The sequence below is a fragment of the Cynocephalus volans genome, chromosome 16 (genome assembly GCF_027409185.1).
Source record: "Cynocephalus volans isolate mCynVol1 chromosome 16, mCynVol1.pri, whole genome shotgun sequence".
NCBI classification, from domain to species: domain Eukaryota; kingdom Metazoa; phylum Chordata; class Mammalia; order Dermoptera; family Cynocephalidae; genus Cynocephalus; species Cynocephalus volans.
This window is the reverse complement of record NC_084475.1, coordinates 46859381-46878723: the sequence shown is the minus strand read 5'-3', so window position 1 is coordinate 46878723 and position 19343 is coordinate 46859381. Positions and strand designations below refer to the sequence as shown.

Genomic DNA, 19343 nt, shown 5'->3' with positions numbered 1-19343 from the left:
ATCCTGCTGGTGTCCTGCTATCCTGCCTTCTTAACTTCCTCTCATTTAAAAAAAAGTTCCCCTTCTCTGCACCCTCATTCCCTATTTTCCTTCTCTTTCCTTCCTTTTTTCCCCCATCATTTAGTACATATTTTTACTTTTTTGGATAGCATTCAGGGTGTGATGCAAATGATCTGGTTTGGGGTGGTGTGAAGAAGATAGTGTAGTGGGAGTCAGATAGGGGAGGTGTCGGGTTGGGGCAGGGGAGGGGTAGGCTCGACTCCTAACTCTAAGCATTGCATAGTGACTTTCAATTTTCTTCCTCAAGAAATAGGAAGTAATATTTTATTTATTTATTTTTATTGAAACATAACTGAGTACCCATATTTGTGGGGTACAGAGTTGAATATCAATACCTGTGTACAATACATAATGATCAAACCAGGATAATTAGTATATCCATCTTTACAAAATGTGATCATTCTTCGTGACCCTTAACCCTAACTCTCCTCCCCCTCCCCCTTTCCCATCTCTCATAACCACAGTTCTGTTCTCTCCTTTTGAAAGTTCCATGTATTATTGTGATTGTTGTTTTTTCTTTCATTCTTTCTTTAGGAAGTAATATTTTGATCTTCAGTATATAACGAAGAGCCTGAGGGCACAGAAAGAGGAGGACAGGTGTTTAGACTCTTTTGGAGTACTGAAATTATTACACACACACACACAAAGGCTATTCACCATCTCTGAGAGTAGGGAAACCATTCTTTCACTCCCTTGTTAACTAATTAATTCATTCAGTTAGCATTAAGTATTAGTGCCCAGTACTACTGCTAGGCTATGAAAGGCTTATGAAGAAAAGTAAATTATGGCAATTACAAGGCACTTATAAAAGGTAGTTATGGAGAAGATAGCATCCAGACCAGGGAATTAATCTGATGATACCATATATAGGTGGCCAGTATGGATGACTAGGTAATTAATTTGAAAATACCACATATAAGTGGCCAGAAGAGATGTGAAGTAGTAAAAAAATAACTGGTTGCCTGTGAAATATTTTACGTATCTATGGATTTGGTTTTATTTCAGCAAGTTCTTTGTAGATATGCTTTAGTAATATGATAAGAAATATTCCATCTCCCTTTGTAGAATTTTAGATGCATCTCAGTTGGGTTTGTGTAAATTAGAAAGAAAAATTTTATCAATTAGAAAATATTAAGAGATCTTGCATGGAGTGAAATATTTCACATCTTGGTCAGTTGCATTTGGAGTGATACATTTTAGACTCTGATTTACAGTTTTGACTTTAGAGAGGAGGTATAATGAATGTTATGAATGTAATAGGTGTAAATGAGAATTTTAAAAAATTACATCACTGATGTGTAAGCAGGACAGTCTGGGGTGATCATATTTGTAGCAAATTAGTAGAAAGATCAGCTTAAGTTTTGTTAGGGTATCCAACACTGATAACATACTGTGAAATTTGTGGCATTGCACTGTTTGTGCTACTCAGGAAGGTAAAATGAAAAATTTCCATCTTACACATTTAGTCCTCTTCTTTAATTTCGCAAACACTGACTTTTTCCACTGCATTTCTACATAACTAGACTCTTGCCAGCTTGTGTGTGTGAGTGTGAGCATGTGTGTGTTTGTGTTTTAGTAGCTAGGCATCCTATCACTGGTGCTGTTAGCTCACCTTTTCTACACTTTGGAGTTCAAATTTGTTTCTATGGACGCTGTAAGAGAGTAGGAATCTAATTATAGTGCATCACAAGTTAGTAAATAGTTTGCTGTCAGGTCACTCAGACTGACACAAATAACAGTTTTCCTGAAGTTTTGCTGTTAGGATGTTCTTTCTGGGAGTGTTCCATTGCCGTAGCTATGAGATTGTGAATGTTCCTATTTTGTGTCCTAGCTTTGTGTGAGCAGCAGAACAGGATCTAGGCCTTCTGTGCCCTTTCTGGTACTGATTCCTTCACTTGGAATGCTCTTTTGCTTATCAGTTCTCCACCCAGTCTTTGAAGTCCAGCTCAAATGGCCAACCTACTCCATGTCACACTGTAGGAAATTATTCCTGCCTCCTCCACACTCCCTGCACACTTAACTGTGTTCAACTGACATTGACCACAAGATGCCTTACACTTGATGCACCTGCATACATTTTGCACACCTTCAAATAATTATTATTATTATTATTATTTTTTGTCTTTTTGTGACTGGCCGCACCGCGCTCAACCAGCGAGCGCACTGGCCATCCTTATATAGGATCTGAACCCGTGGCGGGAGCACTGCTGCCACTCCCAGCACCGCACTCTCCCGAGTGCGCCACAGGGTCGGCCCCAAACAATTATTTTTTAGGACAGCAATGTTGGGGGTTATAGACTGGCAAATCTGGCTCTGTCTCTAACTCTCTTTAACTGTTTATTGAGCTTCAACTTCCTTGCTTCTCAATAGGGGGTACTAGTGGCCATCTCATATGATTGCTTTGAGAAACAGACAAGATAATATATGCAAAGATTATCCATTTCTTGAGGGATTACTCTAACCCAGGCACTGGGCAAAAAGCTTTATATAACATCTTTCCATGCACAATGCCTACAAATGTTAATTCCCTTAGTCCCAGTCCTTGGACAGAGTAGGTACTCATTGAATATTTCTCAAATTAATGAGAACTGGACATGAGTTAGCAGCAGGGCCTTGTTTGCTGAGTCAGCTGCCCTGAGTCAGCGGTTGAGGCACATACAACATAGGTCTCTAGAGAGGGAAGATTCTGGCCGGGCTGCAGTTCCCACCTATCTGGCTGAAAGGCTGCCAGGGCATGATTCTTAAGCACGATGCATGGAGGGCTGACGGGGAGGGGAGAGTATCATTTCTGAACTACATTATTTCCTTTCCCACTGTCTCTCATTACTCCCCGCTCCCCCACTTCTGCTGACCAATTCAGTCCAGAAGAGGTACAGATCTCATGCTGAGTCACTCCAGAGTTGTATTGGTAGCACTGCATTTTTTACTATATCCCATGGAATGGAAGGACATTGCAGATCTACACTCTTGGCCAAAAAAGAAAAAAAAAAATTAACCAAAGCACTGTACCCATGTAGTGATAAATGATTTATAAATGTTAGAGGCTTATGAAAATCACACCTAAAGAAAATGACATTCCCACCCTTGTGCTCCTATAAATGAATTTTGGGGATCTCCAGGTTGATGACTCATAACTTTCCCAGGGTTTTATTTTCATGAGCCATTGATTAAAGTAGGGTGTAGCACTACATTTTTTCTCTTCCAGCTAAGCTATTCCCATCAGCTGGGGGAGTTTTGGAAGCTTCTGCAAGCCCCTTAAGATACCATTTCATGCATCAAAACCATTGTATCTGAAATAATATTTGAGAGACATTGGAAAGGTTTTTTGCAGCCTCCATTCAGGCTTGCTTTGTTCCTGGGGGCAGCTGACAGCACAAGAGTCTGAGGAGCAGAATTTCCTGTGATGCATCGAAGGGTCACTGTTCCCATCTCGCTTTGCTCCTGAAGGCTACAGTTAATGAAGAAGAGCTTTTAATGTGAATGTCAGGCGTGTTGCAATAACTAGCCACAATGGAATAGTCATGGCAATTTCCACCACTTGGTTTCTTTGTTTTTGTGATGTTGCTGCATGCTTCATTTTATGAGTATTTTCTTTTCTTAAGTGTGGTGAACCCATCTATTGCCATCTTGGGCTTGGATACATGTATTTAAAATGAGATGAAGAACAGAGGGAGAAACTGGAAAATTGACAAGATGACATATCTTAAGTACTTATTTATTTATTCCCTTCCTCAAGTTCTGCTGACAGATACTCTGGTGATTAATATTCTGATGAGTTTGTATCCTAAGGAGAAGGAAAACAGGATCATAACAAGATGTAAGAAAAAGTATTCTGAAAACCTGACTTCTGATGGTGTTAATACCATGGATACAGACCAAATCTAGTAATATTCCTGCTCAATAAAATAAATGAAAATTGCCAGCAATCTTTTTGGTGTGGCTTTCTTGGGTAAGTCATTAACATCGTTGAGGGCTTCTATCTTGGTCATAGCATCTACTACCTGATGCTAATTTATACTTGTGTGAGAGCAGTAGAATAGAATATTAGGACTGGTGAAATTCTAAGTGTCTGTGGCATCCTCGTTAATTTCATTCATAAACGTGAAGGATACTCTCATTGCGGAAAGGCCTAACTGGAGGATACTGAATGCATTTCATGCATTGACTCCCAAGATAGAAGTCCTTGCATCAGGGGCAATACATGTGGGGAACCACTAAAAGCAGGCCTTATGGTGACAATCTTTTGAGGGCTCTGATCAAGCCCAGCAGAAGAGCTGGGGGTCACAGTTTAGGTAGGGTACGAAGCTGAGGATGTTGAATACTTAAGGAGAAAGTGTCACCATACAGATACAACATATGCAGGGAATGTGCCTCCATTCCTAGCAGCCCATGCTCAGAATTTTACACCCTTGCAACCAACACTTCCATCACCTTCCTCTCTTCCCTGCCTATACTTGGAAAAGATGCCAAAATCATCCTTCGAGCTTCATCTATCCATTTTTGAAGTTGTCACAGGCATCCAATCCTGTATATCAGAGAGAAATTTCGCCATTTTTCACTTTTTCCTTTCCACTCCGTTTCACTCACGTTTTTTTTTTTTCCCCCTCTTGTTCTTTATGTTTCGACATAAAATCCTGGGAAACGCTGGCACTTTTTCACGTTAAAAGTTAGTTCAACAAATAAGGCCAGAAAGAAGGCGAAGTGTCTCCCCGTTGTTACCCTGTTCTGGAGTTCCTCGACTCCCTAGCAAACGAGAAGGAGTGTGTGTGTGTGTGTGGAGGGGGGGGCCTCGGCCTGCAAATCGGCCGGCCTGGTGACCGGCAAGCCCGCCCCCAACCCTCCCCTCCCCCTCCCGGCGCTCGCACTCAGGAAGCAGCTGGCTTCAGGCCGGGCGGCGCGGCCGCACACACATCCACACTCCTCCCGGGCCGCCTCCCTCCCTGTCTCCCTCCCTCTTCCCCTCTCCCTGCAGCCGCGTCCTCACTGCGCCGCCTGGGCAGCCCAGAGCGCGGCGCGCACGGGCACCGGCGCCGGGGACCGCCACCGCCGCCCCGCCCCGCCCCCCCTGTAAGCAGTCGGCCGCCGTCCAGGCTCGCACCGGCGCTCCCCCGACGGAACCCGCCGTCAGCAATTAGCCAGCATCCCGGGGCCGGCCCCCAGACGCATCCCCCGGCCCCGAGTGAGGATGAGCCGGACAGGAGAGGCACAAAGTCGCAGCTCAACTTTTTGAAAACATTCCTGGCGTGCGCGTGTGTGTCGCGGGGGAGAATGAGCTGATGCCGAGGGTCCGGCCGCCCCCTCCCGCCGCCTCCGCCCCCCGCCGCCGCTGCCCTCGCAGGCGCGCGCGCACACACACGGCGCTTGGGCCGGGTTTCCGCGCTCCGTCCCCCGGCTTGGATGGGAGTTTGCATTTCCGAAGGAGGCAGAGCCCGCGGAGCGCGCCGAAGGGCTGGAGCCCCGAGTGAGTCCTCGCCAGCGCGGGCCGGCCGCTGTCACTCGCGCAGGCTGGCCGGGGGAAGGGACCCGCTCGCCGGGCTTTGTTGTGGAAATCCCGGTTACCTGGTAAGTGGATGCCATAGGAACTTTGCTCGCAGGCGAGAAACGAGAGAAAGCGGGCGCTCGAGCGTGTGGGGGAGTTAAAGCTCAGAGACACAAACTAGGGAGTAGACCGAGCCGGTGGCTCCGCGCGGGTGTGAGCGTCCGCGCACCCCACCCCCCAGATCCATCGGTCTTTCGAAGACCTGTGTTCATTAGAGAACAACACTTAGCTAGGAATCGAGCCATGTTCTTGCCAGTTGCTTACATGCGCCGAGTGTAAAAGACGGAAAGGAAACCAACAAGGTTCTAAAGTTTCGCCAATTAGGAAGAGTTTTGGTTTTGGGTCTTTCCAACTAAACTACAGGGGCCAGAGGGCTGCAGAGTCAGGGCAAGTTACAGGACGCCACCCCCGAGTCCCCACTGAAGGGAAACTTTGGCCAAGTGGGAACTGATGGGGTTACGTGAGGTCTCTCGCGCACACACGGGGCTGTAGCTGCTTTTTCAAGTTGCACGTGTTTGGGGTGCTCCACGAAGGCTGATTTCCACGCTTGAGCCTCACCCAAGCCGGAGTCCCCATTATTCCAGGAGGGTCTAGGGTTGGGGGTACGTATTCTACTAGTGGGGACCGGGGCGGGGACCCGAAGCCGCCCCATCTCTAGCTATAAACCTCCCACGCCGCAAATGCTCAGACACATTCAGACGCGAACACTCCCCGCCGGCTTCGTCACCTAGCGTTTACATTTTTATGGGGCCCGACAAAATGTCAGCAATGTTTGGAAAATGTCTCAGCCTCGGAGTCCTGCGTGCGGCTCCAGTCCCTATAAATGACCCTGTGTGTATTCTGAAGTCGGCCCGGGCCGCTCTCTGGAAAGCGTGAGTGAGCTGCCGGCTCTCTCCTAGACACACACCTTGCCTCGAGCGACAGCTCAAGTTACTCACTGCAGCTGACAAGTCACCTCGGGGACGAGGAAGTCACCCAAGTGTCTGGAAATCTTGGCCCTGGCGGATGTGTCATCCTATGGATGATTCAATTAGGTACCTGGCGGGAGAAACTTTAGGGAAAGGTTTCTGGCTCCGCGCCCTCCGGACTTGTTGGGGGTGTCTGGAAGGCGAGAAGCGAAAGGTGACCCGAGGGTTAGAGCACTGGCCGGCTGCGGGCTCCGATGGGCGTGCGGGGGCGGTGCGCTCCGGGCTCCGGCCAGGCCGTGCAGCGCGCGCGGGTCCCCGCCTCCCGGGCTTCCCAGCCGCGGGCCCGCGGCGGCGCCCTTTCGGCCCCCGACTTGCTCAGGACCGGGTTGCACAACAGGAAGCCGGCACGAGTTTGTTTTGCTGCGTTTGCTCGCTCAGTCGCGGACACAGCGGAGGGTTAGAGGCGGAGGGGGAGTGACGGGGTCGCAGCCGCGCGCGCCCTGCCCGGCCGCCTCCGCCTCGGAACGCAGGGGTCCGGGCCTCCTTCCGATCGCAGCGGACCGAGCTAGTGGGGTAGGGAACCGACGAGGGCTGCCCTCCTCCTGCTCTGCCCCACGCGCCTCTCCCGACCTCTCCTGGCTGGAGAGCCCGGTGTGCCTCGACGTCCCCCGCTAGACTTCTCTGGCATCAGCTTGGCCCTCACCTACCGAGCATCTAACCCGGGGCGAGGGGCAGGGCGTTACTTCCGCAATCGCAGGGAGCAGAGTCTGCAGGGACTGGACTCCTGCCATTGCGGCCCCCTTCACAGAGAGGAGGGCTCTGCACCCTCACCCCGAGACGGCAGAGCCGCCTTCTTCCAGGACATCAGCATCTGCTAGGAGTGGGGCCCCGGGGTCCTGGAGTTTGTGAGGAGAGGGAAGTTCTGCAGCTCCCCCCAGTGGACCAATTCCCTTTAGGTTATGGGACCGGGAATCTCAAGTGTAGACTGTTGAAACTAGAGGGGACCATGGACCATGGCGATTACCTACAGATGAGGAAACCGAGATCCAGAGACTGAGGCTTCACAGCCAGTGTCACAGACCCAGAACAAACACTTAAGTTTCCCAGTTCCCAGCTCAGAGAGCATTTCCTGGCCCGAAGGTGAACTCAAGGCAAATTCAGTGTTTCCCTCTGTCCCCTCTGAAAACTTTGATGAATCATGATTTCTGCCTTGAGAGACAGCCAGAGGTCCGTTTCCCCCTGTCTCTTTCCCCACTGGACCTCTCTTTTTAGACTACATTGGGGAACATGTGTGCGCGCACAATTGATTTGTGTTGGTTTAAATCTTTCTATTCCTCCTTTTCTCCCTCCTCCAAGTTTGCTTCCAGTGGTGCTGTGTGAAGCAGGTGCAACCTGCAAAGGTTTGAGAAAAGCATCTACACAATGAAGGTTGTTCCAGGAAAGCTTGAACCGATTGAGAGACAGGAGTGTGGGGTATTATATGTTATTTTTGCAATTGAGAACATGCTGATGTTTAAGGATCATCTTTAAATGTACTACAGTTTTCATGTATTTTTAGTTTGTCTGAAAGGAGGGACATTTCTTAGTTCTTTTCCACTTATTTCCAAAACACCTTTCCTTATTGTTAGTTTAATTCTTTCTTTCTTGCCCAGAGGACTCAGCAATCCTTGAGTAGGAGTAGTTAAATCTCATTGCTGCTGTGTTAACTCTTCTCCTTGGTTCATCTTAGGCCAATTTTGGGACAGCATCTTTTCTCTGATATCTTTATTCCACCCAAGTTCCTTAATAGTAGTCAGGTTATCAGAGGTCGAATGCCTGGGGTTGGTTGGTTTGCTTGGGAGGAAGTGATCATGATTCCAAATAGGAAAGGCACCTTTTTTTTTGCTTTTTTGGGCAGACTCCAGTGTCCACCTAGTGGATGAAATTCCTATGGGGCCAAAATAGGAAGGGTGGAGGAGGTTAAATAATATCAAATTAATATTTTGTTTCAGCCCTCCCTTCCATCTGTATGTCAGAAAGTGGTCTTTCTGTCGTTTCAGAAGAGAGCTCGGTGTTCTCGGCCTTTTTTTCTCTGAGTGTTCTTTCCTGTTAATCAATTGAGCCTGAGGACATGCTTTCCACTGTTGTCTCTCTCCTGTTGTAGTTATTGATCTTTGGAGCTGGATTGTTAATTTGCAGTTCTCCCAGATTATGGGAGTACTTTTTGAGGGAGATAATTCAGGAAGTGGCATCCCGTGCACATTCTCATCCCTGGATAAGTCATTTCCTGTGTTTCTGTAATTATTTTCTGTAGAGATATTATATTGTAAATAAGGTGGGAACACAGGACTTAACTCTTTAACTTTTCCCCAAGTTTGGTTGGTTCATAGACTCAATCAGGACTGGGGAAAAAAAGGCACATAGGAAATCTGTGCAATAAAAACGTTGTACTTCTCATTTCAGGAAGATGAAACAACAAAACCCTTAAAATGACATTCACAGATAATTTGATTAAAAGATCCCAAGTTCCAAGTTTTCCTAATTTCCCACTTACTTTAGGTAGAGTTAACACAAAAGCTTATTTCTTAATTGAAATAAAATAAAATATCCTTACAGAAAAGCAGACTTATCTTAAGCCTGATGAATTTTTGCGAATTGAACACACGTGGGTAGCTAGCGTCTGGATCAAGAAGCAGATCATTACCAATACACTGGAAACATCTCTCATACTCTGTTCAAGTTACTACCTCCTGTTAAGGTAACCACTGTTCTGACTTCTAACAAATAAGTTAGTTTTACATGTTTTTAAAAATACCTTATGTAAATGGAATAATTTAATATGGGTCTGGCTTCTTTTGCACGGCACAACCTTTTAGTAGGTCAGATAATTTGGATATCACTTTAAAGATGATGGGAACAGTTTGGCTTGCAGAAAGAAATTAGTTGGTCAGGCATTACTTAATATGACAGAATTAAGGAAAAACTAATGATACAGAAGCCATCTTTATATTTTGATGACAGTCTGATTAGGGAGAAAGAACAGACACTAGTGAAATACCTAGTGTGACACCAGTGCAGGTGACCAGGAAAACATTGCTCCTTCCCCCTTGACAGCTCAGAGTGCATTTGACAATTCTCTGTGAGGGTCAACACTCCCACAACTCAAGAAGTGCCTGGTCTCAGTACTGAATTGACTTTATTTGTTTTGCAGCTTTTAGCTAGTATTTTTCATTGTTCACCAATATGCCAAGATAAAGGCAAAAATAATGTGGCTGCCCAGAGGAGTGGAATAGAATTTCTATGCTGTTAGAGAAAGGAATAGACTAGGAGAAATAGACTAGGAAACATGCAACTGTAATTAAACTGGTTCCACAAGCCACAGAGCATGGGGTTCATGATTGTATAGTTACACCACACTTATACTATATTTACTTAGACAATAAATGATAAATGTAGGATACAATTATATATTTTCTGTATGCCATATTTTTCAATATAAATGACCAGTATATGAATAAAATAAATATAATAAATATATATGAATATATAAATGTAGGATAAATATATGTATGATAAATGTAGTGTGAACAATACAAATATATAGTCAAAGTATAAAAAAATCTATGTACATGTAAGAGCTGGGGAGAGTTCAAGGATAAATTAAACATAACCCCAAAACTTAGTGAAATTAGAATTTAGACAAAGGCATGAAACAGTGAAATAACTATAATGCAGTGTAGAAAGTAATGAATGTTAAAGGAGAGGTGTGTAGAGTAAAATATTTAACATTATCAGGTCCTTTTATGTACCAAGCACTGTGCTAAGCATGTGACATGTATTTTCTCATTTATTGTTCTGCATTGTTGTGAACTATGCACAGTACTGTAATTACACCCATTTTATAGATCAGACAAGTGGAGACTAAGAGGATAAGGGAGGGCCTAACGTGAGTATTTGGACTAGGCCTGGAGGGTGAGGAAGATCTGAATTTGGAGGAAAAGAGGACAAAAGAAGGGAGTAGGGGAAACACCATCGAAATAGACTCTAAGGCAATATGTAGGACAAACAGAAACAAGATTCCAATCATGTTCTGCTTTGGGGAAAAAAATCAGGGGACTTGTCTGTAAAACTGGAATCACAAAGGCTCTAAGTAGCTGAGGGCAGATCTGAGATGTAGAGAGCTGGTGGGGCCACCCTTGTCTGATGTGATCTTTTCAAGGCCAAGAACATGAATGACTGAACATTCCTTCAAGTGCAGCAAGCTTTGCTGAACTGCAGATGGGCAGATAGGGTCACAGTGCAAGATCAGACCCTGTCCAGGGCTCCTTATTTATGAAGTTTGGAGCCAGACCTATGAAGTTTCATTTCTAGGCCTGCTGAGTACTGTACACAGAAAACCAACCAGATGCCAGAGCTGTGTATGAATTCTTGTTATTCTTGTGCGTGAAGAAATGGATTAATGTTTTTCCAACCTTTTCAGCATGACCAATAGATTCCACTTCTGTCTGTAACTTGGCTGAGTCATTCATGGAGGTTTAAAAAAAATTTTTTTTTCAATAAATATGTTGTCATGTTGGTTAAGGGCCTAGTCATTGTTGTGGACATTCATACTTCTGCAGTGATGTCAGTGAACATAATTGAACTTGTATAAAACTTCTGTCTACCAACAGCTAAAAATAGTTACACTGGTCACTTGTAAGCAATAACTACACTGAAGCAAAGAAATCACTCAATTACACGTGTGATAGGGATACTTTAATATGCTTGAATGTTTGGTTTAAGTAGTGATGCATTTTATTTCTATAATCTTCTGTTTATTAGACTTTTGAAAGGATTGTGATTTTAGCCTTGCAAATAGCTATTAATGTGGACTAAGTAGTTAGTTTTACAGACTAAATGACAAAGAATGCTCTATTCATTTGCCATATTTTAGTACCTATGTACCTCCTTGTGTGAGGATGGGTTGTTTTTGAAAGAAAAATCTCCAGCCAGTTACTTTGCTTTTATATTTCTGAAGAAGAAGCCTTTGTGTCTCAAACCATGGCCATGTGGTTCTCACTCTTTGCAATTCAGGTAATTAATTCAGCAGTGACATCATAGGGAATGTGTTCATTTTTCCATTTCAAATTCCTCTTCTCAGGATCTGATGGTTAACTCATATTAAGAACACATTTTTGAAAAACTCAGTTCTCAAAGACAGTTATGTGTAAATTTAAACTTTTCCCCCTTAAACATATAAGAGTGATATTTTATTCCAGGGAAGGTCATTCACCCTCTGGGATGAGGAAGATCTAAAATTGTCAGTCATTATGATCCTGATTCTGTTAGTTGATCAATTACTACTTATTGAGCACAACTGATTCATTGATATTTACTGAGTAAAAGGCACAGTAAAAGATGTGGTAGAAATGTGGCTTTGTATTATTTAGTACTTATTTATAAAGCTAAAAATGTTGAACTTTTTGGTCTTCATTACATCTATATTTTGGTTTTTATTTTACTTCAGCTGTTCAATTTTGTCTATACTTGCAACTGTTCTTTGTAGGTACTTGGGTAGGCAAAGAGTCCGAGTGCTTTTATAACAGTGGCTTTTATGTTGTTTTGACTGTGACCCACTGCAGAATATATTTTTTGTCTTACCCAGGACACACCATATATACACAAATATGCAGGCATGTATACCCACAAATAACTGAAGTAAAAGAATACTTGACCATTAATGTTTGATGCTCTCTGATGGCTTCTATTTTGTTGTAGTTGGTTCTATTTTATTAAAAATGCTTTCTCTGTTGAATGATTGATTTTATGATCACCAGTGGATTGCAACCCTGTTTGAAAAACATTGCTTTAGAAACAGTACTTTGTTAAACATAGATCTAGGAACATATAGCATGTTTATACCCAGACTGGGTCAATGCCTGAGCTGAAGCATGTTTACTTTTACCGAACTTATGTTTGTCTTAAAAATCTTTCTTGGTTCCAGGTTCATCTCATTTGGTGTGATTTCTTATTGCTGACCAAGGAAATCCCTTATTATCCCTCTCTCCATTGCCATTTTTTGGTAGGAACAAAGTTTTCTAGGACTTTCTGTACTCACTGATGAGTTAATGACTGAGGTAAAGTAAATGAAACACTTCTAGGTAATTACTGCTAAAAGTAGTGACATTTAGTAAACTAGGAGGATATGAGAGTTATATAGGTGCACTGAAGTGTGGAAAGTGGATTCGAAGAGGCATTATTGAACTTTTAATATTGCCTTCCAGCAATATTTTCCTGAAGCTTCTGAATTTCTTCCAGCAATCTGTAATCACTATCATTGTGTGCAAAGCTCTTGGTGCTGCTTCTCATTTTCAAGTTAGGATTGACTAACTAGGAATGAATTGCTGAATCGGGCTGGGCCATTCCCTTTTTCCCACCTCCTTCTCTTCCCTTTTCCCTTCCTCTTCCTTTCCTCTATGTCCGGTTCCTATTTACAATCTTATTTTGAATATCATAGCCAATAACTTAAATTTAAAATGGCACTGCCAGTTATTTCACCCCATAAACTCAGGAAAAATCATTTCTATTTTTGAGAAAATTTTATAAAATACAAAAATTAAAAAAGTTAAAATGTGTATATCTCAAATTAGATAACTCAGGGTTTGAATCCAAATAAGACACAGTCAGGGCTTCTATTAGATGGGGTCCATAATATTCATTATAGTATCTCTTCTGAGTAGTCTTTGAAAGAATGGTCTTGAATCTCTGGAGAACACTAATTCTTCTTCATATTTTTATTTTTTTTTAAAGATGACCAGTAAGGGGATCTTAACCTTTGGCTTGGTGTTGTCAGTACCACGCTCTCCCAAGTGCGCAACCAGCCATCCCTATATAGGATCCGAACCCATGACCTTGGTGTTATCAGCACCACACTCTCCCGAGTTAGCCATAGGCAGGCCCTTTTCTTCATATTTTTAATTGGTATAACTCAGAAGAAAACTTCGATTTCATCTTATTGGTGATTATATTACTTGAATAACATCCCTACATCTTAGTGTTCAGAATAAATATTTTAATACTCTTACAATTACCAAATTAGACCTTGGGAGTACCCAAGTGAGTAGGTTTATACATACTAGTTATTAGATGTAACCTTCCTAAGTTTCTGCTCCACATCTCAATGATGAGGAATTAGCTCTATTTTTGTGTAACTTCTGTTGTAAATTCTGTGAATTTGTCAGTTTCAATGAATAAAGTTATGAAACCACAGAAATGATCAACTAAACCTTGTGTGGGTTACTTTATCATAATATAGTACTCTCTAGTTTCAATTTAGGAAAATGATATTGTACACATCCAGTGCATTTCCTCTATAATATCCTCCAGCTTCACAGGCACATGTTTGCACTTTCCTCTTGTTAAAATTGCAGACAAGAATAATTTTGATTTATTGGTGACATCTAATATAGCTGTGTTTATATTGTTGCCAATAAAATGACTTACATGATTGGTTTTTGTTTATACAATCTTTTCTGAGGAGTCAGTCACCTGTGTTAGGACAAGGTACATTCTGCTTATTAAAATGAACTCCTGGGATCTAAGAACATTCAGCTCTATCTGTCCTTGATTGAATTGCAAAATGTGCTTCACACTGCAGCCGTGCATGAGAATAACTTATATTATCTATCAATAGGCTTTTCATTTCTATATTCTTCTGGCTACAAAAGCTGTAACAAGAGAAACCCATGGGAATAGCATAGGCCTATTAACGATTAAGGCAGCAACGTTGAAAAGGCAGTGTTAATGAAATTATGCAATCATTAACCCAAAAGGAAAAAATAAAAAGAATCAATAAAAACTCTATTTTAGATGGCTTAGACATATATATAAGAAGCACTCTCAGGAGCAGTTTGTTTGCTGACCAGTAATTTTGTGCCTCATTATCAGGTTTTCTATGCAGGGTAAGAAGTGCTTGTGGCATAAGGAATGGAAAATGTACAAAGACTAAATGTAGCCTAAGGAAATGAAATGATGTATGAAAATTAATAATTAACTGGCTCATCAGATGAATTATGACTCTAGATGAGTCTGTTAATGATATTTACTAAGAAAGGGCCTTTGGCTGTAAATAGGCATTATGGAAGTTGTGTTTTTGAAATTTTCTTGTATGGATGAGTTAACATTGCTTTTCATTTGTTTAATCTTTTAATCCATGAGGAACAGGGCCTGGAGCCTTGGGTAGAAGGTAGAGTCATGATTTTATATTTTGATTAAAGGCATGCTTTTCCAAAAAACTAGTGGAATTATTAAATAGTTTCATGCCTTAGTTTCCTTAGGGGTTAAGTATTTCCTCTCTGACCTGATTTACAGGAGTGTATTTTCAGACTTCAAAAGTGGTCAAAAGGAAAGATTTATTAACTTTAGTGTTGACTCATATTAGCAGAATGAACATTTTCATTGTGTGAACCAATGGAGTTTTAAAAATCTAAAAATATCAGTATGTTAGATCCAAAATAACCTAAATTTATACTTTTGGATGCCCCTTTCTTTTTCTTTTTCTCATTTCTTTTTTGTTGTTGCTCTCAGTAGCCTGGGGTAGAGTAATTGGAGGGAGGACAGAGGAGAAAATGCTGGAGAATTTGATTATGTTTTTCAATAAAAAATGCTCTTCTGATGGAATCCTTCCAGAAAGGATTTCAATACTGATTACTTATGATTTTACCTTTTCTGGCAAAGTGTAAATTTAATACTAAAATTCCTTTTTTTATGATTAGTGTTGCATTTCAGCACGTTGCTGGAGGGCAAACCTTCCTATCACCTCTTGCTTTGATGGAGCTGGCAGAGGTTGCTATTATTTTTGCTTTTGTATCTACCCAATCCCTCTGGTTTTAAGTGCCAAAGGTATAATGTCTACATATTTATTTTTGATTACAGTAAATTAGTATTTTGGGTAATCTTTCTTATATAAGTAATCTGGAATAAAAAATTTTCAAGAGACCGTAGTGACTATATCCAACCTCCTCAGCTTTCTATGGATGAAAAACTGTTAAGTCCAGAGAAGTTATAAATGACTTGCCAGAAGTAACAGTTGTCTTGGCTTTTTGAATGCTCTTTTCAGTCTCACTCTATGAGGATGTGTCTTTCTTAAAAGTTAGCAGTTTATTCCTTTTTTGTTACTAAGTAGATTTAGATTCATATCTTGATCATATGACCTAGCTAAAAGTATGCAAAAATATTATGAGTAGACAAAATTGATTTTTGCATTCTGGTATCTAAGGCTTGAAAAATCTGTTGGCATAATTAATGTGAAAACTGGAAATATTAGGCTTCTTTTCACAAATAGTTTCTTTTATTTTTGTCCTGAGGCTGGTTTTGCTCAGCTCACATGCCATTGATCAATTGGTTTTTCTTTATGGCATTAATGACTTTAATTTCTGGCTGCTGCTTTTTTAGTAATAAAATTTAAGTACATTTTGTTGTTGTTTTTACTTTCAACCTAAAAGCTATTTAAAACAGAAGTGCAGTTTATAAGAAAATAAAAATAAAATAAATATTCAGTCCAAGACAGGCAGGTGTGAGTGCCTGATACTTAATTAAGTTCTCAGCACTTTAATTATTTTTCCTTCTTGCAAACTCACCTTCTTAATGATCAAGCCTAATGGTAAGTACCTACTTATGTGTATTTATCCAGATTTTTGATGAGAATTCCTGCTTGTATATGATCTTGCTGCCAAAAATGACTCCCTTATTTTTAAAAACCTGGAAATGGGCACAGTCTGCAAATCTGCAGACACTTGTCACTTGGACCATGGTCTTAATGACTCATATTTCCAGTCATGTTGGACAATTCTTCAGTTCCAAAAAATTGCCAATATGACATATTTCTTTTGCCTTTTTTATTTTTTTATTTTTTGGTTGGTACTGAATAAGTGCTTTCTTTTTCAGGGTTAAGAGTCCTCAGAAAACACTATTTTATCAATGAGTGGAGAATCGATGGCCAATTTTATCTGGCAAAGCATAGACATTAAATAATTGTTGCTCACAATCAACCAATGAATGAGTCAACAGACTGGGCTGGTGACATACTTGAGTTCTGGACACAACAGAAAAGCACTGGAACTTTTCTAGTGTAAAAAAAAAAAATCTTACAACCAATGTGATATCAGGATCTATTTATTATTGTTGTATAAACAAACTTAGGTGATGTGGATTTGGATAACCTGGTCTTATTTGTTCATTCATGGGGACCATAGTGGCAGGAGTGAGAACTGAATTAGAGAAATACTGTTGAGTGTTTCCTAGGACTAGATGGTAGGACAGTATTAAATGTCACAGACTGACAAGAATTCTTAGTAAAATATTGAAACAGAGAATTGGTAAAAATGAAGAAGACATTGTAGATTTTATATTGTTAATTATTTTTGACGTTCCTCAATATAGGCACACAAGCTAAATTTTGCAGAAGACATAGTGAGTGCCTGACTTTAAAATCAAATATTTTTGATCTTCTAAGATGATGAAAGAAAAAAAAGAATTCTTCACAAAAAAGTTTCCCTGCTTGTATCTTTTCCTTGATGGTTTATGGAGTCATTCTTTTTAGAGTTGAGTTGAAAATATTTGTCCAAGACCTTGAGTGGATCACACAGAAGAAGTAGGAATCATCCAATTAAGGATATCTGGTCACTGCTGCTTTGCACTCAGTCCTCATTTCCTGTGTTTGTTCAGCTTTGGCTTCTTTCCATGACTATCGTGTCCATAGAAAGGACAGGTTGTGACCATGTCTATCATACATTTGGAGTAGTGGCACTACCATGGCCCTTAGCCACCTCATTGCATACATTTTGGAGAGCTATTGGTCACAGGAGGGAGGGAGGGAAGGGCCTTCTTAAATGCTTTGAACTGTGGAGTAGTGACATCACTACGTATGGGTGGATGATTATGTCCTGTGGTCATGTCAGTGCTTCTCTTGGTTATTCCTCTGCTTCCTTGGTGGCACGAAGTTGTAGCACTATGGTCCATTTATCATATGTCGTGCATGGTGAACATACTAGACCCCTTATCTTCAGAAGGGCTGTTCTTTTCTTCTCCGTTCCATAAGGTGTTCTGCACAGCCTTTTCCTTTCCTAGGATCTTAATGGGACATTAGAGTATTGTGATGTTGATTCTGTTTCCATCTCTATAACTCAGGATCAATATGGAACTAAGACTAATTCTGCGGTGAATATTTTTATATATGGATATATGAAAACTTTGCAATATTCTCAGGCCTAGATTTTTATCTTTTGTAAATCTAGGGACTGTGAAAAGATTGCTCTTAGAGTGAAAATTAGAGATGCTTTAGTGTCCTCATAATCTTATTTAGAGGCCATGTCTGCTTTGTTTGTTTACTGGAAACTTTGAAGCATTGGTCTCACAGCTCATGAAGGTGGTGATTTTGGATTTCCCAAAACCTACTGTAGCAAAAGTGAACTGTTATGGACAGATCCTCTAGAGAGCAAAATAAGTTTCATTTTACATGCTGGCACCAGTAGATTGGTTGCAGTTGTCAAGAGCACTGTATCAAGAAGGGTAAAGTGGCAAACAAAGCAATGCAGTGATCCGTAATCCATGTCTTCCTTGAATGCAGAATAGCAGAGTGCCTGCCAGTGAGCCATGTATTTGATGACCCTGTTCTATCTAAAAGGCCATTTTGCTAAGAGTGCTTCTTTCTTCCTGATATGAATGCTACACAGGTTGAAAACTCACTGTACCTTATTTTTGTTTTTACTTTTAAAAATGCCTGCATTTATTTTTTTAAACAGGCTTAGAACCTACACCATGGATAACTTATTGGACTTTGCCTGAAAGGAGTCATTAGTGCCACTGGATATTTGACCATCCTGGCCACACGTTTTACAGAATGAATGGAAGGCCATGCAGCATGAGTCTCCACCGGACATCGGGAACCCCACAGGGGCCTGGGATGGTCGGTGGCCAACACATCCCCCCCATCCGAGCCCACTCGGGGACTCCTGGCCCCTCGTCCTGTGGAAGCACACCAAGTCCCGCTATTGGAAGCCTTGTTAACAGTCTCCATCTCAAGATGCCCTCGGGAGGAGGGATAGCTCCTCAGAACAGCATGGCTGAGAGCCCCATTCATCTGCCTGCCTTGAGCCCCAGGAGACAAGTGCTCACCAATGGGAAGCCACGATTCCAGGTCACCCAGGCTGGCAGCATGTCAGGGTCACACTCTTTAAAGCCAAAGCAGCAGGAGTTTGGAAGCCCTTTTCCTCTAAATCCTGGGAAAGGTAGGATTATATTTCTGGGATCTATTAAAAGTGGAAACTATTTTTTTCTCCCCATAGTCCCTTCTCTGCCAGCAAATCCTATATGAAAATACACGATTTGATGTCAGGGTCAAAGTTGATGGCCTCCCAATGATATACAGCTTGCTCAGTAAGGGGGTGGGTGAGTATGTGTATGTGAGCAAAGGGACCACAGTGGTAATGCTGGGCATGAGCATGTGACACTTCATGGGACTGTGAAATGGAGCAGAAGGTAAGATAGAAAGATCAGAAATAGAGAGATAGGGTGGGTGGTGGTGGCAGAAGGGCAGGAGCAGGTTTAGCAAGATCCTGCCCTCTGGACACATGTTGCTCTGCCCTGGCTCACTGGGGGCTGGATTCTGCAAGCCATGGACAAGAGAGTTGTCAGAACTGCCATGATGCCAATACTAGAAGAAAGGTGATGTATGGAAAGAAGGGATTAAAAAAGGGAGAAATGTTAATAACCAATAAAATGAGAAATCAGTGTATACAAATGACAAATGATAAGAAAAAATATTTTAATAGCAAAACCTATAATTTTACTAATACAGCTAGTAACCAGAGGGAAGCAAA

The 19343-nt window shown here is 41.7% G+C and overlaps 1 protein-coding gene across 3 annotated transcripts in view; it reads left to right on the top strand.

Moving 5' to 3' along the window:
- Positions 1-5435: 5435 nt before the first annotated feature.
- The window catches only part of GLIS3 (GLIS family zinc finger 3), a 450792-nt gene continuing 436884 nt past the window's right edge, over positions 5436-19343 (top strand). Inside the window, exons 1-2 of one of the 3 annotated variants that reach the window (XM_063081158.1) lie at positions 5436-5622; positions 18267-18752. In XM_063081158.1, coding sequence (XP_062937228.1) covers positions 18365-18752 — 388 coding nt within the window. In that variant the 5' untranslated portion in view covers positions 5436-5622; positions 18267-18364. Of the gene's footprint in view, positions 5623-6953; positions 7081-18266; positions 18753-19343 lie in introns of those variants that run through there. The other 2 variants (XM_063081159.1, XM_063081160.1) reach the window with 2 other exon arrangements.